The 24,589-nt window shown below is 37.7% G+C and overlaps 1 protein-coding gene across 2 annotated transcripts; it reads right to left on the reverse strand.

Moving 5' to 3' along the window:
* Nucleotides 1–4,362: 4,362 nt before the first annotated feature.
* On the reverse strand, nt 4,363–23,433 carry LOC133516406 (E3 ubiquitin-protein ligase MARCHF3-like). Of its 2 annotated transcripts, none has more exons than XM_061849323.1 (5): nt 21,980–23,433; nt 19,798–19,908; nt 16,304–16,391; nt 9,023–9,125; nt 4,363–4,636 (listed from the first exon to the last, which is right to left on the reverse strand). In XM_061849323.1, exons 1-5 carry the CDS (start codon nt 22,654–22,656, stop codon nt 4,428–4,430), a joined length of 1,188 nt encoding a protein of 395 aa, XP_061705307.1. In that variant the 5' UTR covers nt 22,657–23,433; the 3' UTR covers nt 4,363–4,427. The 2 variants fall into 2 exon arrangements, with proteins under 2 accessions (XP_061705307.1, XP_061705306.1); XM_061849322.1 differs by having other exon boundaries at nt 8,990–9,125.
* Nucleotides 23,434–24,589: the final 1,156 nt, after the last annotated feature.

Below are 24,589 nucleotides of genomic sequence, written 5' to 3' on the forward strand. Positions count from 1 at the left end.
GAGCCAGATGAATGATGATGATGGAAACATGATCAAAACCGTAATTAATTGTTAAATCAGAATCAGCCACTTGTACTTGCAGCATTAAGCCCGACTTAAGCTTCCTGCTGACTTACGAAGTTATTGTATAATACGTTATCACTGAAAGCCATTAAATAATTGAAGCCCCGAGTGGAAATAGTCGCATTTCAGTTAAATTGTTTCAAGTTGAAGCATAAAGACCGAAATTCCGAGTTCTGTAATGTATGTAGAAACTTTTTCAAGGATAAGAACTTCGGCATACTTGCAAAGCGGGTCAGGATACACGAGTTTGCAGTACTGTTATTATATCCAGAACATTAACTTGTTGAAGTTGATTTAACATTATACGAGTATGAAGACTAACCCCCTTATTCATAAACGTGTACTAAAGTTACGATGCCGCTGATCATCGTTTGTCCCTTTCCATCATAGCAATACGTCGGAAAGAGATAAACGATAATCAGCGGCATCGTAACTTTAGTACACGTTTATGAATAAGGGGGTAAGCGTTTTGCAGCTCCCCCGTTCTGGGAATTCTTGGATACTATACTATTAACATATCTAAGGACGGGCCTTACGGGCAATAAGAATAGCCAGTACTGCGAGTACAGGTGTCACGCATACGAATTCGAGCCAATCGTGCAGTCTAACGCCGCAACGCGATTGAATGATGAGTTCGCATCACGCGCGCGATTGATCGCAACTAGTTGCGTTAGAATGCACGATTGGCTCGAATTCGTGAGTGACACCGCTGAACTAGCACCATTCTTATTGCCTGTAAGGCCCGTCCTTAGATATAAGTCAATGTACTAAACCAACTAAAGCCGAACCTCGCCTACCTAAACCTCACCATCCTGTGTGTTTCACCAATTGGCTGGAAACTTGTCCGTTAACCCATGAAATGCTACCTAATTGGATGTGCAAGCTGTGTACCTATATTGCCTTCAGTTGTTGGAGTTTCGTTAACCACATGTAACGCACTGCGAAATGTAACCATATGTGACGTTCTGCACGCTGCTCAGGTGCATAGCCAATGTGCCAATCGTTTACGGTCCGTAACGTAGTCATCTCTCTCTATCACTCTTCCATATTAATACGACAGTGACAGTTGCGTTTGGTGGCATGTTGGCCACGCACCCTGATGAGCGAGACAGCACGTACGATGTACGCGAGAGGGATGTGCAGCATCCACGGCGAATATACGCTTTCAATATGAAGACCGCCTCGACATCCATAATATTTATGCTTAATCGGAGAGCGTAATTCTGAAGAAAAAATATATTGGGTAGTGTTGAGAGTCCGCAATAAGCTCGGCCGAATTTCACCTTACTCATTTTAAAACTAGGTGTTGGAGTAATGAAACTTTGCACATACAGGACATGAGGAATAAATATACCTGTAATTAGTTCATATAGCTCCAGTTTGTAAAATAAAAGAAATAGAGCAAAAACAAGTTTTGTATGAAAAACTTGAATTAGCTGTATTTTTTAACTGTCTGAAGCTTACATAAACTCACTACAGGCACAGATATACCTTATCGTACTGTAAGTACAAAGTTTCAGAGCAATCTAGCTAGTCGTTTTAAAATGAGAGCGTAATTACCTTTGTATGGAGAACCGATCTTGCTGCGGATTCTTAAGTAGTTGCTGTTAAAAAACTTATGTAAAAAATATTAGTAAGTATGTATGAACTCATTTGCCCATTGTACTCATTTGGGGATTTACCGTTATTTATTAACGGTAACTTACCGTTAAATAAATGCACTAATCCAGTGCATGGGTGGCAGACCCATGGATCCACTGGATTAGTGGATGTACCATGATGCATACTGATGAAAAATAAAATAAAATTACGAAGTCAAATTACTGTTGCTTACATCTCTGTTGTGATTCGTCAGAATATATCACTCGTAGAGTACACGGACAAGTTTAACGGATTGCGAGCAAAAGTAAAATAAACACACAGCCAACATTCTATCCTCTCGATTGGTAGGTACAAATGCAAGGTTCGGAAACCGGTTAAACTTCCAAATCGTTATCATGTACTTGGCACAAAACCTTTTAATTTCGGTTTAGCACGAAAAACCGTGATTTTAAACCGGTTTTATGAGAACCGTTCTTATAACATTAACCAGGTTTTGTGGCTAAGAATTGACTACGAGTAAGTCAGTCGAGTGTTGATAAAGTAATGAAAATGCTGAAATAAATGTCGTATACTAAGATTTTTTATTTATTTGTTCCAATACATCTAATAGTAATGCAAATGCAACGAAAATCCTACTTTAAATATTCCCTACCTATTTTTTCTTATCTAGTAACCAGAAATAATGTCAAAGAGGAAAATATATCGGTGATATTTCTCGCCATTCAGATAGTACACTAAGATTTGAACTTGATCGATTATTTTACAAGTGCAGAGGTGTGAAATAATTTTCGTTCTGAGACTACCAAAAATTATGCAAAGCTCTTCCAAAACCGGGCTCCTTCATGCCACTTCTTCTAGGATAGGGATCCAATGCATAATATTATTATCAATATTATCATAGATAGACACTTAGTTTCATCCATATGTCTACCTACGTATAGTAGTATGGAGTATGGAGGAACTTTAATTTAAACGATACTTTAAGAAGACCAAAGATACATTGATTAAGATTAAGTTTGCGTAAAATCTAAGACCATTTGGTGTTTCGAATTTGACAGGTAAACGAAATGACGCTGTACAGATCCAAGATACATTATGTGATAAGTTTGCGGTAACTCTGATTGTCAAAAGTTGACATTGACGCAGTACAGCGCAATCTGTTTTGGATGTCAAAATGAAGAGCAGTTTTTAGGGTTCCGTACCAAAAAGGTACAAAAGGAACCCGTATGTTGCGACTCTGTCCGTGCGTCCGTCTGTCTGTCACATCGCTAAATATCTCGAATTCTCGAGAACCAGGAATAGTTATGAACAACGCTAACCCAGACACATTGAAAGTATTTCTTTTTAATAACTAAATTTTAAAGTCTATTGGGGTATCATTTGAAAGAGCTCAAATTATAATATATTCCAAAACCATTTTTTATTATTTTTTGTAGTGGAAAAAAAATGATTTATGAAGGAAAATGTGAATAAAAAATACCACCCCCCCCCCCATTTCTCCAAAGGTTACCGAAGAAAAACTAACTTTACGTGTGTTTATTACACTTGAAATTTCTATGAGATTACAATAAAGACACCTTTTTTCAAATAAAAAAAAAACAATTTTTGAAATCGGTTCGCATGAGAGAGAATTATCCTCGAAAAACCAACTTACGTGCTTTACATCGCGCAAATTAGTAAGAACATTTGGCAATAGATGGCGCTATAGACAATTATACTTAGTATAGGTACTTCTGATAATTATGACACGAGATAATTCAAACTTTGTACGGAACCCTCGGTGCGCGAGTAAAACAAACTCGCACATCACCGGTTTTTTTTCTTAGATATGTCTCTATTACAATCGATTATTTTTGATAAGACAAAGTGTTCTTAGATAATATTTGTTTACAAACTATCAAGTATCAATTGACTCAATAAATATTTCAAACTAGTATTGATAATATGACACATTGTAAACTGCAATCAACATTGTTTTGAGTAAACACAAATGACAAACAGCTATACGAATTAATTACTTAAATTAAACATTACAGTAACAGCTGTAACAATCATTATAACAATCCCTATTAATAACAGGCCGAATTAAATATATTTCGAATCTTATTTAAGTAGGTCAAATAAAACTTTATGTCAAATGTAAACGTCTAATAAAGCATTCAAACGTGCCATACAACTAACGGCACGGCTCACACTAAATATATCGATGTACTGCCTCGGCGCGATGGGCACCGGGTCGGCGTCGGCGGACAGCAGCAGGTGCACGTGCGCGTTAGCGCGCCGCAAGCGGCTCCGCAGCACGTGGTGTCCCTTGCACAGCAGGTACACCGTCACTGAGTCGCACAACACTATCGCCATGAACAAGTTTATGGGGTTTGGACAGTTTAGACATTTGAGCGAAAATAATTTGAACTAAATAATAAATCATATACCTAAATAAAGTCTGAGGTATGAGATCTAAGAAGCAATTAAAGCTCTATTGATTTACCTATTCTGTGCCAGCGACCCGCTAGGCGAATTCTCTGTTCGTAGGCGCTTTTCACTACAAACAGGAAAAACCGTGTTATCGGCTACGCTCACAGTGCGTTGCTTGCGCTGGTAATGAATGTGTTAAGGTCAAATTAAATGTTAGATCGAACGAGATCGGATCAAATGGGGCATTTCACCTAATGAGGCTTTCTTAGGTCAAATAAAACATTATGTCGAATGTAACATTACGTCTAATAAAGCATACAAAAGTTCCATACAACTAACGGACCGGCTCACACTATATTGTTGTACGGCCTCGGCGCGAAGGGCACCGGGTCGGCGTCGGCGGACAGCAGCAGGCGAACGTGCACATTAGCGCGCCGCCAGCGGCTCCACAGCACGTAGTGGTCCTTGCACAGCAGGTACACCGTCACGGAGTACCCGCACAACACTATCGCCATGAAGAAGTCCATTGCGGTCTCGGTTATGCGGTGCGATATGCCTGGGGATATAACGGTTAAATAGAATTGTGAACGAGCTTTCATTTGTGGTTGCAACGTTGCAATCATCTGAGCACATTTAGTGACGTCACTGTGGCTATTTCGTACAATACCGGCCACAGGCCGCACTACACGTGATGGTGGTCCGTGTACGAGTTTTCCACGAAACGAATGTAACATGGGCGCCGGCAGCGGGGTGCAAGGGGGTGCACTTGCACCCGCCTGGCAGGAAAGAAAAAATATAAAATAAAATTCATGTCTTTTACGCGTCTGCACCCGCATTAGAGTTGGACCAATATAAGTCTGCAATGATTTTGATAGCAAAACTCGGAACTAACACAAGAAAAGTAAATGACTGCATCGATTCTTCTACTCCATTTATTATGCACCTCCCTGAAAGTAATCCTGGCGGCGCCCATGGAATGTAACAGGTTATTTTATGGGAACAAAGTTGTAAAATTAACTAGTTTCTTCTTAAGAATCAGCAGCAAGCTTGGTTCTCCATACAAAAGTGAAACTTGTAATTACTTAGTTTATGTAGCTTCAGATACCATAGTTAAAAAAATACAGCGAATTTAAGTTCTTCATACAAAACTTGTTTTTGCTCTATTTCGTTGTTTTTTTATAAGCTGGAGCTATATAAACTATACTGTATACTGTGCAAAGTTTCATTATAATCCAACACGTAAATAGTTTTAAAATAAGAACGAAACTTTAGTTTGTATGGGAAGGTGAAATTCGCGCGAGCTTGCTGCGGACTCTAAAGAAATGCAACTCGCGCAACTCGCTCGCTAGATAAAACTATTTTTAAAGTTTTTCCGTTTTATTTGCAAGGGCACCAACGCGGTTTACTATACGAAACTACGAGTTACGGTCTATGCGGCCAAATCCGTCTGCGGAAAACTTCGTACACGAGTGTATTTGCAATGAGTGTTGGTGTGTTAGTGTGGGTCAAATCTTGGTAGCTAAATTTGATCCACTTCCCGATTTTCGATTGAGCTAAAAATTTGCATACATATGTAAATCGGATGACAATGCAATATTATGATGACATGGAGCTGATTTGATGATGGAGACAGGAACAGAACAGGACAGGTAGCTATGGGAACTCTGTGATAAAACAACGCAAACTCATTGTTTTTGGGGTTGTTACAATTGTCTCGATGAGTATTAGTTGCTTGTGGAAAGAAGAGTCAGCGATAAAATCTTGTGCCAAAATGAAATTTTTGCCAAAAATAATTTTCTTTTTTTTTCCCGTAAGCAATAAATAGAGCACACTTACTTTTGACTACTGAAATAAAAAGCAAGCGCTGCTTTGTCGATGATGATAACAATTGTTTTTTTTAAAGCGGTCATATACGGAATCTTCCACAGACAGATTTGGCCCCATAGGTCTTATTTATTAAACTGGATTTCGCCCTAAAACTTTAGAAATGGTATCGAACAATAACGCTGAGTTCTAATACTTCTAAACAAACCTACATTATCAATAATTATTTCATATTTTTGTTCGAGTCATTTAGAATAAAGCTCTGAAATACCTAAGAATTAATTGAATACGTAATACTTTACAAAGAAATTAAAAGTTCGTACATCACAATTCATAATTTAGCTTAAGCTCTTCTATTTTCAATAGAGCTTAGCGTTATATCGATCGGCATAACTATAATGTAATAAAGGAATATCCAAAATACTTTAAAGCATTCTAGATTGTTCGAAACACTCCACAATGTTCTAAAGCGTTGATGAATGTGCCCGTTGCAGCCACCAAATACAAAGAGCAATGAAACAATTTCAAAAGTAGCACAATATAGTACAGAAAATTTACCAAACTTGTTCATAGAACAGTATTTATGGAATTTATTCAGATGAGATATTAGGTACGACACTCTGTGGGTTTGTAAGACTTGACCACCAATCGCCTAGTCTGACCTGGGTGCGTAGAAAAGATGCCAATGGTATACACTCCGTAGATCATTGACAATGTTCCCATAGACATATATATATGACTCTTCCATATTAATGCGAAAATGACGGTTGCGTTTCGTTCGCTACGGAGCGTTAACGTGCCAATGCACGTTGGCTACGTACTACGTACCCAGGGGGTCTAGCCAAGATGACAATCGTTGATCGAAAACACCAATCTGTACTTAAATAATGGATGGAATTTATCATGTTTCTTATAAAAGATTGTCACTTGACTAGTACCCCCAGGTGCCGTACATGATCATTGATCACACGTTGCTAAATCAGAGACGCTTTCCTTATAGATTTTCGTACATTGACTCGCCTGTTGCTATCTCTATTGCACGCGCCTAATTATATTGCTGTCAAGTTGTCAAGTGTGGGACTACTCGTATGTGGGATATGGACCTGTAGAGAAAGTACGACAACCTCTTATGGAAAAACTGTTGCAAAAGTGACCAGCTTTCCGCTTTAAATAATAGTCCTAATCTCTCCGGTGGCGCTAGGTAGGCTATGGATATTACATGTACGGTCGGTTCCCCAACTTAAGTAACTAAGTAGCCATACTAAGCTATAAGTATAGAAAAGTGGATACTTATGTTAGGGAACCGACTGAACCATAGAGGTATAATAATATAGATGATAGATGAAATGGGGGAGGGGCAACAAATAACCCGACCAAATTACGTAGGTGGTTTTTGGTATAATGTTAGGAATTTAAAACGTGTTTTTAATTTTGTCTCATTACTTATGTTCTATCCCTCACGGGCGCACGCGTACATATCTATATAAAATACCTACTAGGTCTATGACAATTCACTTCGGTGTATTGTTGCGCCACCTATTTAATGTTTTTTGTTGGACATTTTTCATACATAGAAAGTTAGCTCCTTTTTAGGGTTCTGTAGCCAAATGGCAAAAAACGGAACCCTTATGGATTCGTCATGTCTGTCTGTCAGTCCGTGTGTGACAGCCACTTTTTTCCGAAACTATAAGAACTATACTGTTGAAACTTGGCAAGTAGATGTATTCTGTGAACCGCATTTTTACACAAAAATAGAAAAAAAAAACCAATAAATTTTGAGGGCTCCTCATACTTAGAACTGAAACTCAAAATTTTTTTTTCATCAAACCTAGGTTTCATTAAACATAGGTCTTCAAAAATATCATTGAGGTTTTTAATTTTTTTTTTCTAAACTGAATAGTTTGCGCGATAGACACTTCCAAAGTGGTAAAATGTCTCCCCCCCCCTGTAACTTCTAAAATATTCTTATTTTAATGATAAAACTAAAATTGGTTTGAACGAGATCTATTAAGTAGTTTTTAGGGTTCCGTACCCAAAGAGTAAATCGGGACCCTATTACTAAGACTCCGCTGTCCGTCCGGCCGTCTGTCACCAGGTTGTATCTCATGAACCGTGATAGCTAGACAGTTGAAATTTTCACAGATGATGTATTTCTGTTGCCGCTATTACAACAAATACTAAAAAGTACGGAACCCTCGGTGGGCGAGTCCGACTCGCACTTGTCCGGTTTTTTTTAATACGTCTTAAATGGTACGGAACCCTTCATGGGCGAGTCCGACTCGCACTTGGCCGCTTTTTCTATATTATTATTATTCTATATTATAATAATGCGCGTGCAATAGAGCGTACAGACGCGTAAAGCGAAGGCTTTATAAATATGTTTATATGATATTCACATAATTTGATTGTCAAAATAATGCAAGACTAAACAGTGTAATAGCAGAGAATTCATTTGCCCTGGGACACGCCGCCCATTTTATGAGAGTAAAATGTACCCTATAAAACTGTCCCTGTTTTCCTAATTGCTGCTCCAGTAATAATCAGTGTACGAAGACCGCGAAATTTTCACACATTAAGCGCTCTTTAATTGTATATTCGTCGTCAGCCGTACCACTCAGTTGAATTTTACTCCATTACATAGGTAAACCTATATCCTCTTGTTCCTCAGTCAAGAGAATACGATACTACAACAACCCACCATATATTCCCCTCTCTCTTAACTTATGTATTTACATGAGTGAAGGTCCAAAACGTTTACCTACTCAAACTCATCCTAAAATACTCGTGATATGGAAGATGGAAGCATTAATGTGCGGTGACCGCGAGTCGCCTTGAGTGCATGATAGCGATCGTTTAAATTACGAATGAATTCATTGATAAAGTCGCCACGCACTTTTATGCCCGATTATACCTACACTAAAGGATTAGCACAACTGACAAGCTTTCGTTAACATTTTTTTTGTGTCACACAGTACTGATTAGAAAGAGGTGGGTTGTTTTCACAAGCGCAATTCGACTCGTCCAGTCAGTAGTGCTAAACCTTGGCTATTAATAAAGAAAAAAGAAATAAAAAACAAAAACACACCTTCCTCTTTCCGGGCAATTCCGTGAATCTTACCAAATTTGTTGCCCTCAATGACGAAGTACTGCGTGCCAACGATGCAGACGGCGAGCAGGCCCGCGGTCACGGTGGACAGCAGCCAGAATATTAAGCAGTCAGACTGGAACAAAAATATTTCATGAATCCCGTTTTTATTCCATGGTCTGGTTTAACAAAAAAACTACCACAAATTCAACAATTATTATGGTCTCGTTTCGTGTTTAAAAAAAATGAAGTATCTTTAAAATTAAAAATGTAGGTAGAATATACCTACCGTACAGTAAAACATACACATGTAAAGTTTGATATTTCGTAGTTTTCGTACCTTTTATCGTTTCAGTGTCAGTCTCGTTTACAAGTGTTATATTTATTTACAAGTACATATTACTAACTATAAATTATTAATTTTAGAAAAGCGAATTAATATTATGTTTAATATTTTCTAGCTTGCCTAATAGATTAAAGACTACAAACATACTTTATTGATTTTCCAAAAAAAAAACATATCTTGTGGGATTTATCCCAGAAAAATGTTGAGACTTGGGACTAGAAGTAGTCCCAAACGAGGAAGATAAAATGAGGTGTATGTATGCCTACGATTTTTTAAAATAAATCCTATTAAGCTAGTATCAAATCGTGCCCCGTTCTTACTTAAACAAACCTTTGCAAATGAAAATAACGTCACAAAATGAACAGGAAAGTACACCAAAGTACCTACCCGGTAAAGGGAATTACATTTTATTAATGTTATTACTTCCATAATAACAGGCCCTGTTTCACCGTGACTCAATAAGTGACAGAAATCCAATATGCTCGTGTCTTGTCAACGCAAGACGCCAACGGTGACGCTTGCGGTTACGGCATCGGCAAGCGACAAGGGACTGACTGGATTGCCTGTCTCTAACTGTAGTATTCTGTTTTTACTTTGAGTTCAATATTAATCTCTAATAATGTTAACTAACCCCTTGGTACCTCTCGGCGCTATATGCGTTCTGCAAAAAGAAGTTAAGGGACTTGAGGGGTTAAGGTTTTCGTTCATAGAAGAAATCGGTGAGGATTTAACCGTTCTCACAGCAATGTCTCGGGGAATCAAAATAGTATCAGGGAATAAATAAAATACTTCTTAGATTCAAGAAAAAGAAGCTTCTTCAACATAAATTTGTGCATTATTAGAAAATAAAAAAAGTCATACTTTGACCGGGAAGAAATAGATGGGAAACCAATGAACATTTCAATAGTTAGAGGTGGATTGTCAAAGTAAATTTTGTAGCCACAGTAAATTTACTGCCATCTTTCGACACATGATTAAAACTTTTAGAACGCCATTTCGCTTTGATCCTTATTCATTCACTGACATGTATTGTGTTAAATTCGTTAAATATCAAAAAGTGGCGCCATCTACTAGAGCATAGGCCAAAGGTGCCATCGCTCGAAAATATGCTCTTTGCTGGAAACTCTGGAAGTATTAATTTTCTCTTTCTCATGAGCAACTTTTAGTACCTACAGAATCCTGACTATCCTACAAACGTGCCAAAGACAAGCAGCATCTTGCGGTCAGTGCCGCCGCTGAAATATCGTCGCAGCTTGAACGACTGATTGAATTTTGGCCACGTTCCGTGTTTCAAGCAATATTTGACATTGACAAACCTTGTGGATGTTCAACTATTGATATTAGATTGAAAATGAATTGGTTGCGTGCACTTGCCCAATTTACTATACTTCTATAACTAAAAACATAATATAACTAATTTCTGCCCGCAACTTTGTCTGCGTAAATATCTTCATACTTAATTTCATTTAAATCGGTTCATATTATTTATATTTATTAAATCCCTATTTAGAAAACTATCAATTAGCGACGCATTCACACTGTCAAAATATTCTAAATGATTCTATGAATTCGCAAACAAGATTAGTGCGAGCGTTTTAGAAGGTAGGTGCACGTCTATTACACTGTATAAATATTATTATACTATATCATTGATACTATTATTGTACTTGCTTCTGTTGTTTCTCCAATAAAGAAAATAAGATAAAATAGAATAAGATTTGAACTAGTCTTTGATATCAGATTCAACATAAAAGCGATGACAATGCACAAACCTCACTAAGCGGTTTAATGGAGACTGAAAATGCCTTTAACCTTCCTCAATTCAAGCCTCATCGTCATTCTATAGTTCAAAAAGGATGTACAAGAAAAAAATACGAAAGGATGGGGTTATAGAGTGGTATTTTTTGTGACCGTTGCCCTAAACTCTTCATTTACCCCATCTTTCCTATTGGGACCGTGCGAAGTGCATGGAAGTAAAGCAATCCCAGCGCATAAGGTGGTAAAAATTAGAACTAACTGCGGATAGCGTCTTTAACATTTCGTATAAGTTATATGGCCCGAAATCAAACTTTAATTTACGATTATTGTATGGTGTAAGGGACCATTGTAATCTGTATGAAATGCTTAATATAACTAACGTATTTAATTTGATAATTATTAATACTGTATCTGTGTAACTGTACCTTTGCAAATGCCACATACTATGTGATCTTTTTCTAGAAGTTAAGAATGGGTATAGTAAGTTATCCTTAAAAGATAGGCATTCAACATCGCGGACTTTTTTGTCAACCCATGAAAGAGAGACAACCGCACCATACATTGTGTTGTTATAGCTCAAACGTATTAGGCAGCGTTTTCGATTAAAGCTCCTAGCCAGCGTGATTTTTTCCGACAACATCGTTATATTTCAACCAATTTACACAAAACCTTAACAAGTTATATACCTCAACCTTCCTCAAGAATCACTCTATTGATAGGTGAAAGTCGTATGAAAATCTGTTCCGTAGTTTTTAGTTTCCCCTAGACTTGCGGACGCTAGGTTGCGTGACAGTCGTGCACATAGCGATTTTTTGTTTTTTTTTCTTCTATAGAATTTTCAGTACCGTAATTATTTAGCGCCAAAAAATGTACACGAAATTGGCATTGACGAGAAAAGGTTCGTCGAACGAAGCCGTCACGCTCCATGACGTGCCGTAATATAGAATAATGTGTAAGAAGTACAAAGGCGAACTTATCCCTTTGAGAGATCTCTTCCAGTTAACCTTTGAGTTGTATTTAGCTAAGCTAATTAATAAAAAGTAAAACAAATGCCATTGTTATTGTTACCGGCAGACATGATATGATTTCGGAATAGCTCCAATGAGTTACTCGATTCAGAGTTAGAAACCTTTAGTTTAAAAGTTGTACTCAGCTGCGCCCATTACTCTCGTTATCATACTGAGAAAGATAGGCAATAAAAATGACAATCGAAAATTCCTACACCTAAACCTGTTTTTACAGACGTAGCGTCACGGGTTATTACTTTATTAGGTATAACCTTCTAAGGCAAGCTTGAACTGTGGCAGATGGATAAAAACAGAGTCTTGCAAATCTTACATGGGTCGTCTCATCTTACGCAAAGGTTAAAAACTCCGTAATCATATTTAAAAGACTCCGTAATCAGATTTCATACGTAACACGCATAACGGAAAGGAGATTTACTCGTAGACTTCGGGCAAAAAGTCCTTCAATAGGAAAGGCGACAAATTTGTAAGAAAGAAAACAAAATGAAGCAAAATAATTCACATATTCGACACTCATTGGCTCACACGTGGCTCATTCGAATTTTGTTTCAAGTTTTTTCGAGTGTTTTCCCGTTCCCTCATTATTTTATATTATTACGTTTTTTAGGGCAAACACGTACGTTTTAGCTTTTAATGTTACGTGACGTAGGTATTATCCTCAGATCATAGCGTATTATCCTTAACAAGTGAAAATCAGACGGGCATACATTGTATACAATGCCTGTACCTGCCTACGCCCATAAGCGAACCAGTTACATATTAAATAGTGTAGGGTAAAACTCTGCAGCGCTGCTCGCGGCGTAGCATTTTAGGCGAAAATAAGCATAAAACCTGTGCGTGGGGAGACTGGGGAGGTCATCAGACATACCTACGTGTAATTTTCTCGAGCGCCCTTCCTATGCGGTGTCTAGTCTGTAGTGTGTACTTCAGGTCCACCGGATCAGTGTGATCGCAGATTATGTATAATTTCGTATTTTCATAATTTATTGTATTCTATTTTCTACACTGACATATATGTACTAGACAGCCTATCGAGAACAAATTGTGTCTGCCATTTTCGGCGTTTGACGTCTGAACCTAAGGTAAAGAATAAGCGTAGCTAGCCAGAGGCGAAACTGTTATGAAAACTCTTCATTTTCTGCCTACATACACACTGTAAAGAATCTAGACCAAATGTATTTGTTTCACTGTTATGTGACACTCACGATATTAAAATTTATACGAATAGTCATAAGACTTTCTGTTTAACTCCCGTACTCGTAGCAATTTTGATAAAATCGTGTTTATAGCATAATATACTCATTAAATATAGTAAAAACACTACAAAATTTTACGAGATAAAGAGTAATAAGTAAGTATATTATTATTGATTTATTGTGTATATATTCTGCAAACAATAAGGTAAGTATAGTTAGGTGTTACGCCAAAGAAAATGGAAATAGCGTACTACCGCGAGTGTTTAAAGTTGTGTTTCAAAATAATCTAAATTACCTTAAAATAAGAGTTTTTTCACAGTGGCTTGTTATTATTGCCTTTACTATGTTTCTTGGTATTATTAGAATACAATTTAATAAGGCCCATAGGCATTTTTTTATGTTCGTTACATGCGTGGCGTGGCACCTCGCCAGCAGTCGGAGACGTACTAACGCAATGAAGTGCCGGCACTTCATTGAGGCGCGGAAATATTTTGATACAGATGCAGACAGTACTATACCTTAATGATTTTCTATTATCGAGCGAACCTTATATCGTGTTACCAATTAGCAAAGTAATTTTGATTGAGTTGAAGTTCCGAAGTTACAAACTAGCCAATATATTTGTTGATTACACTTGAATATAATTTTGCCTTAATTTAGACGAACTTTAAAGGTCATACAATTATGTTTCTAGTTATTTTGGGCCAAGCTTTGTAAGCAATGTTATATATACTTACCAGCCCCAACAACACGGGATATGGAGTTAAAATAAACATTGAATAGAAGATAAACAATAACAAATAGATAACAAGAGGGATTATTATTATAAAAACAAAAATCCGCTTGCTTACATATGTATGTTTGAAAAAAAAAAAAAAAATAGTAATGGTCTTTTCACTAGCTTTCATTCGATACCCATTTTACTATGGTAAGAAAAAAAAAATATTAAAAACTAAAGGCGCCATTTTCAAAATTTATATAGCCTAAGTTACTACCAAAATTCTCAAGAATTCTACGACACATGAAATGTCAAAAATCGTCCAGCCGTTTGGGCTTTAGGGCGCTGCCAAAGAAATTTGGACCCGGGTACGTCCTTAAACTACGCCCAAAAGAGAGGTATGGGCATTGTGAATGTCATCTCGCTTTGTGTGGCAGGGCACAGCCAGTGGATGTCATTCCAGATCTAGAGCAGAGTCCAACTGGAGAAGTACCTCCACCTTACAAAAAATAGCAGCCAAATAACACTAGACCCTACTCATAGTGTTGTGTTCCTGCCGGTGAGTAAGGTTCTCAATGGTAAGGTGAGCTCAATGAGGGGGGCGGGTTTAGGGTCGGCAACGCGCATATAACTCCTCTGGAGTTGCAGGCGTACATAGGCTACGGAGGCTGCTTACCATCAGGCGGGACGTATGCTTGTTTGCCACCGACGTAGTATAAAAAAAAATGGACATACATATGCTCGAAAATATTACTCTTTTTTTTTAATACCACGACGGTGGCAAACAAGCATACGGCCCGCCTGATGGTAAGCAGTCACCACAGCTTATGGACGCCTGCAACTCCAGAGGTGTTACATGCGCGTTACCGACCCGCTTTCTGACGCAGTCGGGTAAAAACAACAAATATTTATTTCGGTACATTGAATTTAGCTATTGTGTAGATTGCCTTCTACTTGTTCCGAATATTGTTAACAACATACAAAAGAAATACATAAGACAAGTACATTATTATATGAATATGTATGATATAAGTAGGTTTAGTTTTTATTTACTTTGTATACACAATGGGTACTGACTGCTTGAAATAAAAGCTTTTTATTTAACTATAAAAGTTTAATACTGATGATGCTTTTATCCATTGTTCAATGAAATCAACGGTTTACTTTAAATACGTAATACCGAGATAGACCGCATAAACAATGATCAGTTGTACTTAATAAATAATACAGAAGTGAAATAGAATGCAAGGATTCAACTGCAGAACGAAAGTTCAAAATTCATTTATTGACTACATACTTAATTAACACTCGAGCAAATAGATATTGCTAGAAAATGGTAATTTCTTTGAGCCATGTAGCGGAAAAGTTTGCACAAGTATTAACAATAAACTGCGACCAGTACGGGAGTAATAAACAAGCAGTTACGATCCAAATGGCCCTTTAAAAGCGGGCACCGATTTTGAATCGTCGAAAAACGCGCAAAAAAAGTTTGAAAATCGCGGCAAAAATGTGAAGACGAATCGCCCGACGGTCCGCTGGACCCAAATGGCCGCAGCCAAATGGATGTCCGAGTAGGGTCGGGGCTGATATGACGACAGGAAGTAAACAGGTATTTTACATAAGGTATTGGGATAAACGATTACAAAAAATGCGTTTTAAGAATTTATGCGCTAATCGTCAAAATTTGCAGAGTCGTTATAATTTTTTTTATATGGCATTAGTGGCAATCGTTTATAAATACGAATTGGTATTTTGGTAGAGTAGATAAAAAAAAATAGGCTGTATACCTATTGTTCATTGTCACGAATTTCACTACAAAAATACCCACATGGCCTTCTCTAGGATCTTATCCCATTTTATTCCTCAAAATAACAATAGTTAACTATTTCTGCCAAGTATTTTAACAACCTGCCTCGTCTCACCTGCAAATGGCTCCTGCTTCGAAGATTGCCAAACCACACTTGCAGGACCTACAGCACTGTGTAGCGCGGCGTGCGGATGTCCGGGGAAAAATATTACCTAGTATTTTAACAATAACTTTTACCCGTTATTTTACTTTGTAACAATAGCCCGTGCCTTATGCATCGTCTCAGCTGCAAAATATGGCTCCTCTTCCGTAGGTTGCTAAACTACACTAGTAGCAGTCTTAGCAACTGCTGCACTGTGTACCGCGGCGTGCGGCCATCCGGATGAAAATATTACCTAGTATTTAACCAAGTATTTTTACCTGATATTTTACTATGTAAAAGTAGCCCGTGCCTTATGCCTCACCTGCAAATGGCTCCTGTTCCGTGGGTTGCCGAACCACAGGCGTAGGGCTTGCAGCACCGTGTAGCGCGGCGTGCGGATGGCCGGGTAGCTATGGAACAGTTAAGTGTCACTCACACGTACAGATATACCTATGAGCAGCAGCTGCCAGTGCAGCTCACAGTTACAAGTTACAGTAACAATGAATACTATTTTGAATGTGAGAATGAAAGTCTACAATCTCGAAAAATTTACCACTTATAACGGATTAAAAGGTGTTTATTTAACTTTTATCACACCAAAAATTCTCCTTTCATCAGAAAGTCTAAAACTTCGACAATGGAAAATCCACTTACTTAATATTATAATTATAACTGATACAATTTTTTAACGCATGCTTTGCTAGCGCGCGCTACGAGTCCGTTTGTAGCGAAAAGTGCTTACGAAAAGGGAACCCGCCTGGCGGGTCACTGGCAGTGAATGTGTTAATATGCTAAAGCTGGTTACGTAATTTTCTTTGACTAGCAAATAAAGATTTGCAATATTTTATTATAAATTCAGGTATGGTTTTTTAAACCTGAAGCATTTGAGGCTAAATTTTTAGTGAAAGCACTACATATATATAGGTTAATAATCCAGTAAAAGAAAATTATTTTTTTCGCTAAGGGCAGTTTGGCCATGCTTACCCGGCCATGCTTATACTATAACCTAACCTAAATGGCTCAACAATTAAAGTTCGTGAATGTACCAAGATGGGTGAATCAACTTTTTCTTGTCGCTCGTTGCCATGCTTACGGTCGCCCGGGTGACTTTTAAGCCTGGTTTAGTACTTAGTTAAAATAATCGAGCATACATATTTATGGCATTTATAAGCCCTTTTCATAATGGGCCATCTACTTCGCATATTAATAGAACGTAGTATAACATTTCTTCTAACAAATTGCTACTATTGTCGTCTGGCTGACGGGTATGAATCAACAAAAATAAAGTTGATCCACCCAAATACGCACAATACACACATACTGTATGCGATACCCTAAAAAGAATTTAAATTGAATTCTATACCCGGTACTTACGTAACGCGATTCGACAATATGAAACGCAAAATCGTCAAATGAATTCATAAATCGCAGTGAATGGGTGTTTCATATTTTTATTGTGAAAGATTTTGTGTCAGTCATTTTGTATTTGATTACATAACAATACCAATTCGAATTTTTTGGATTCTTATTCAGGTGCGAACGGTGGATATCCGAGCGAGGATTGAAAGGATTATATTGAAATTTACAAATTTACGATCTTTTCACATCGTTTCCTTGTTTTACTCCACTATGGTTTTTCATCTAGGTACATGCATAGGTACTGATTTTTAAAAACTTCAAGGGAGATTCCCAAGGAAAAATAGTTGATTTCTTAAATTCACTTTATTCCAATAATAATTCGAGGTTACTTATAAATTTAATTTATGTAATTTATTGTGCGGAAGGTAACATAACATAGGTTGTAAGTTGATACTAACAAATATGGACTGTATTAATTGTCTGAGAATAAATAATTTTTGTTTTATTTATTTTTATAACTGTGGAAAATGTGGAAAATATAAATATGTCGAATGATCCAAATGTTTTTTCACCGGCCACACCTTTGTTTACTTACATTCCGGGAAATTGAGAATCAGATCTTAGCCACAGTATAGTAATTTGCTTTATCAACTAGCTAGCTTGACAAGCAATAAATAAATCAAAACTTAATAGGTATTTCATATAAAATGTTCAATAGGCAATTCACCCGAATTGCCTATTGAACATCTACATGGGACGTCTACATGGGATATAGACGTCTATACGACACACGTTTAATAAAAACGTAACGGCTCAAAGCCCACCGGTGTCGCTGCTGTCTTCATTTCGGCGATTTGCATACTTGCATATATTAAAGCTGTATGTGGCGTGATTCGAAAACACCGCATATGCCACCGAGCTTACATTGAGCAGGCGAGCTATCGCCTGATAAAAACCAATGTTGCGATTTCTATATAAGAACAGTTGGTAAAGATCTTGATATCACACAGGGCTCGCTTGAGGCTAATGCTCGCCTGCGCTCGGTAAGGTACAGGGCCAGGCTACGTTAATACGTCCTTTTAGTTTGGCGAGAGAAAGGATCGTAACAAGTTAACAACTTTACCAACGTGCATTGATACGCGAAATTGCATATTGGTGATTTAGCATTTTAGTTTGAGATGTGGTTCTATTGTTTATTTATGGATGTTTGAACACTAGAACATTATTTTATAGTATCTTTTGTAGAGTCTATGCATGAAAATAAATGTATGAAAATGATTAAAATAGATACAAAACGCTTTGAAATTAAAAAAAGATATAAATGTTATATTCTTGATATTTTCTCTTTGATGAATTTCAACAAATACAGTCGAGTAAAATGAGAGTTCTTTTTAAGCTTTGCGTCAAAATCACGTACAAAATCTAGTTCAGTTTTATTATACCTGAAAGTACCTAATTTGTAAAGCTCAAACGAAATGTATAAAATGATCGTATTTAAGGGCAATATAAAAGTGCCTTGTTTTGTATTGTGCTTTGTATAACTCCGAAAAATTCTTTTGATTTTTATTTATTTTCAATGTGTATGAAAATTCGGTGCCTTAAATAATCATGATGAAATGTGTAGGAAGGTACCCACTAATAATACATCTATAATATGTTTACACATCGAATACCAAGATAAATTTAGACTTTTGTTCGAGAGTATAGAGAGTACAGTATTTTTATTAACCTAAGGAATATTAACGGATATTAAGTGGAAATTCAAACGGGACTGTTATTATTATCGATGATGGACGGGCTTACCAAGCTAACTCTGCGCCAGCTTTACGTACCACCATAAACTTCAAGTTCCTATGAAAATCATCAATATACTCGTAAACTAGTCTCTCGCGGTTCCTACAATAATTCTAGAGCCACGGATAGACTACGGACGCATTTTTTTTTCAGTGTGATTATTTCCGAAAATACTCACTTTATCAAGAAATCGTTATTGGAGGCTCTTATTTGTGTTGATAGACCTGTCCAACGATACCCTACACCATTGGGTTAAAGTAAAAAAAAATATATATGGGAGGTACCATAATAAAAAAAATACCATTCTGTCGTCATGCATGTCTGTGTATCTAAGCCAAATTGCAGCTTTCTAGCACTAACGATGACGGAGCAAAGCCGCGGACGGACAGACAGACAGACATGGCGAAACTAAAAGGGTTCCTAGTTGACTATGGAACCCTAAAAAGGAGACGTGTATGGCACTTTAAAATCGGTACCGAGTTAGCTAAGAGCCACGCCACACTAGCGTTTCCCGAGCGTCGGCGTCTAGTCAACTCAATGACTGCTGCTCGACGCAACGTTTGGCGAAACTGCGCAACGACGTCATTTTCCATAGTGTTGACTCCGACACTCGGGAGACGCTAGTGTGGGGTAGCCCTTAGACGAATTCGAAAGATGTCATACCTAAATCCACAAAGTTCACAATGGTTTCTCCCGACTTGGTTCAGCCATCGCTCCAGGCAAGTCAAATGCACGTTCGCCAAGGACCCTTTGCAGTTGCACGGCGATATCAATCTAGAATTAAATATTATTTTATAATTGGGTAAATCAACTTTTTCTTGTTGTCAAGGTAACGGTCTCCTGGGTCACTTTAAAACCCTAGTTTTATGATTTTTAAATTACCAAACATACATGTTTATGACAGTTATAAGCCCTTTCCATATTGGGCCTCCTCCTAAGCATATTAGGAGAACGTAGAAAACATTTCTTATAACAAACTATGCTACTATTGTCGCCTGGCTGACCAGCCCGCGAAGCCAAAGTGCCAATCGTTAACGATCCCTAGCCTAACGTAGTCATATCTCTCTATCACTCTTTCATATTAGTGCGACAGTGACAATTGCGTTTCCTTCGCTACGGAGCGTTAAGGATTGGCATGTCGGTTACGCGGGCAGGCCAGAATAACTACAAAAAGTTGATCCATCTAATTTACAGATGGCGAGGCAAGGGCCGCATGGCTTGTTGGCCAGGCAGCCGAAAAGAGAAGTAAGGTCGTGTTATATGAAGCTACAAGTTACAAGTTCGCTCCCTAGCCTCTCTTTCTTTTCTGACCACATTTGTGACTTGTAGCGTTATGCAACGCGACTCGGTTTGAGTAGCTTGTTTGCAAGAACGCTATTTAATGGCGCCATCTAGTATTAGCATTTTATTAACCTTCTCTAAAATATCACTAGATGGCGTCCTTATATAAAAAGCGGCCAAGTGCGAGTCGGACTCGCCCATGAAGGGTTCCGTACCATTTATGACGTATTAAAAAAAAACTACTTACTAGATCTCGTTCAAACCAATTTTCGGTGGAAGTTTGCATGGTAATGTATATCATATATTTTTTTTTAGTTTTATCATTCTGTTATTTTAGAAGTTACAGGGGGGACGACACACATTTTATCACTTTGGAAGTGTCTCTCGCGCAAACTATTCAGTTTAGAAAAAAATGATATTAGAAACCTCAATATCATTTTTGAAGACCTATCCATAGATACCCCACACGTATGGGTTTGATGAAAAAAAATTGGAGTTTCAGTTCTAAGTATGGGGAACCCCAAAAATTTATTGTTTTTTTATTCTATTTTTGTGTGAAAATCTTAATGCGGTTTATAGAATACATCTACTTACCACGTTTGATGAGTATAGTTCTTATAGTTTCGGAAAAAAGTGGCTGTGACATAAACGGACAGACAGACGGACATGACGAATATATAAGGGTTTCGGTTTATGCCATTTGGCTACGGAACCCTAAAAATGGTCTAAAATGCTTTCGTTGTGCTTTAATTGTACACCGCGCTGAAGAAGTGCATGGACACATTATGAATGGAATTCGGTTGGTAGCTCGGTTTACTTTCGTGCATGTGACAGCGCGCCAGGCCAATCGAATTTTACGTTTAGGTGTCATAAATAGGAGTAGGTGACAGATTTTATATGCATAAAGCTCAAGTAGAAAAACAATATAAAGCGCCACCTACAATATTTATGAGGCACACGGGGAACGCTGTGTTATATGGAGGTTGTTTGTCTTCGTTATTTATTAGTCTCTGGTACATAGGTATACATGAGAAACTTTCAAAAAATTGTTGTTTTTGCACTTATTGGCTGTGACTTTCGATTGTGGTAGGAAGGTAAACGCTACAACATGAATATTGGGACATGAATATACAGGCATATGTGTTGCCAGTACTTATCATACCTTCTAATTTCATTTTGTAATTAAATATAATTCTAGTATAGATCGTGTCGTTCATGAAGACGCGTGCCTTGGCTCGTAATATTATTTTATTAAAGGTTAGATTTGACAAACCTGCGCGTCATCGTGGATGACACGAACTATATCAGTTTATTGACGTCTTTTCCAAATCTGGCGCATAATTATATGTATATGGCTGTCCCGCCCATGATGCCGGTTGTCAATGTCGCTGTGCGAGTTTAACAACAATAATCATGCGAGTGCAATAGAGATATTAGTAACAGGCGGGTCAATTTACGAAAATCTATCTGAAAATGGTCTCTTCTTTAGTCAGCGTAAGTTTTTGCTTTAGTTGTGAATGGTTTTGAATTCATGCACTGGCTAGTTTAACCAAACATAACTAACCTTTCTCTGCCTCGCGTCATACAAATTCTGCAAACGTTTGATCCAATACTTGACAGCGAGTCCCTCTGCACAACTGCAAAGCCAGACCTCTCAGACAGAGTTCCCGAAGTTTTTTTCTTGTTTTCCGAACCAGACTTCGATAAGTTTGGATCTGGTGCCGGCTGGCTGGTCACTATCACATTTGCGGGTACAGATGACTTGTCTTCAGTTTGAGCGGCCGTGACACAATTGGTATCTTCTTGAACACCCGATACAGTACTCAATGCTGTGTTTTGGACTTCACTTACAGCCACTTGGTTCTCTCTATCGACTCTAAAATACGATGCCATAAAATTCTTTATGTCTATAAACATGGAATCGTTTTTATTTGTTTCTTCTCCGTTTAGTTCTTTAGTATTGGCTGTGTTTATATCGCGTACTTGTGGGCCGAAGCTTATAGATGTTAGGTCTAGTGTTGCTACATCTTTGTGTGTGTGTATTTGTCTAATGCTTTGCTCGGATTTAGACAGCTTTAGCGGAGAATTAGCTTTAAAAGGAATTGCTCCAGGTAGATCGTTTGTTTGTGAAGGTCCAGCGTCGTCTTCGAGCACGAGTTTGATTTTCTTTTCTGCTTCATCTTCTTGTGGTTTGACAGTATCTTCTTTCTCTGGACAATGTGACACGTCCTGATTTTCCATTAAAACATGTGAAACATTTGTGTTTTTACTTAAAGTACAATTTTTTGGCAGTATAGGAATGATTACGATTTTTGTTGGAAAGTAAGCTTGGTTTATATTGTTATGACAATTTCAAAATGACATTTTACGTGATGTTTCATTTACCCAGTGAATAAAATAATCAGAATACTGTAATAGGTTGTATAGCTTAGATAATTTTTCACGGTAGGGCAGTGTGTTAGTAATTTACCTAGTTAGAGCATAATGGGACTTAATAGCTGCGGATAAATCACGTTAGCATTTATTACTCACTGCTCCCTCTCATGAATTAAATTTATTGTAATTCATTAACGTCCATATTGCACTGGTGCAATAAATGTGTATTAAAGGCTTAAAATATAGAGGAGTATAATGTCCATTTACAACAAAGTTCAACTTGGTTCAACTCAACTGAACTGCTACAATTAGAATAGTTGTTAGAGAGCTACAAATAAATAACGCGAGTTCCTGGTTAATTTGAACCGTGGTCTGCGGGTTTGCCATTCCAATCGCACGAGTTCGGGTGAGTCGATGTATTCGACGAACTACGTCCACCGCGAATATATATATGAGAATTATGAGATGATCATCTATCTCAATCACTATCGTTACATCTTCATTGGAGTGACGGAGACACAAGTCGAAGGCGAAAGTCCGACTACACTAAGTATCATGCGAAGAGGCCGAAGTGAGGCACATTGCTCGTAAAATGGACGGTTCCCGGGACAATAAGGTTCTTGAGTGGCGACTGGGGACCTGAAAACGCAATATTTCAAAGTCTCCATCATGTGTAAACCATGAACTAAGACCCACAACCTTGTAAAGATCGCAGGTAACCGATGGACATGAGCAGCTTGAGAATGGACGTAGATATCCTTGGGGGAGGGCTTAACAGAGGAAGACTTCCGGTTAATACGATGATGCCTCGAGGCCTCTTTACATTGGTTCGTTGAAGAACTTGGCCCACATTCGCTAACCATGTGAACTCTACATAGCCAGTTCTAATCCCACTGCACTAGAATCTCGGTCTATTCGTAGTGCGGTCAACCGTAGAGTGGTCTGGCCGTGGCCCTCGTGGACCGGATTCCCGCGATTTTGAGATCGCATTGCACTCGTAGAAACTTCGAACCTGCAGGGCAATTGTGTAATGTTTGTGAGAATTTGTAAACTTTGATCCAGTGTTAGCTTTGGCAGGGCAGCCTATGTACAGTTTCACAGTGTATAATTCCATAGTATATAATTATCTAATATATCGTCTCGGTTTCATTTCATTTCAACAAATGTGGTGCATTGCCCTCATTCGAACTGTCGCAAAATCAAATGTGTTAAAACCCAACCCAATACACTAAAAGTCATATTCAATGTAATTTATAATTTTTCTCGAAGATACGTGTGTAGGATGTCTCTGAATGTAAGCTAAGTTACAAGACTACACTGAAAAAAATAAATAGCCGAACTGGTTTTGTAACTTTACTAAATAACTAAACTATGGTTATAAGAAAATAAACTTTGCATAAATTTACAAAACTTATTTTGTAGTGTATAATAAATACCTGAACACTGATAGCCAAACACGGTTTTGTAACATATAACACATAGTTCGCAAGTCCCAATTTTTGTGTAAACAGTAACCAAAATGTTTGTTACAGTTATGCAAACATTTCTTTCAGTGTAATTATTTAGTATCTAACAAAACTATTTCCAGTGAGTTGGTAACTTTAGTTACCTCGAGTAATTAGTTTTCCAAGAGATATTGTTGAATGAGGTCGCAATAACGATGTTAAATACGGTCCAACTACTCGTGTACAATGTAAAGTAATAAGTTAAGCTCGGAGCACACCAAATATGGTTCTGTTTGACTAAATGGCTAATGGTTGACTGGTAAAGGATAACAATGTAATTAAACCCTTAATAC

The sequence above is a fragment of the Cydia pomonella genome, chromosome 3 (assembly GCF_033807575.1).
Source record: "Cydia pomonella isolate Wapato2018A chromosome 3, ilCydPomo1, whole genome shotgun sequence".
NCBI lineage: Eukaryota > Metazoa > Arthropoda > Insecta > Lepidoptera > Tortricidae > Cydia > Cydia pomonella.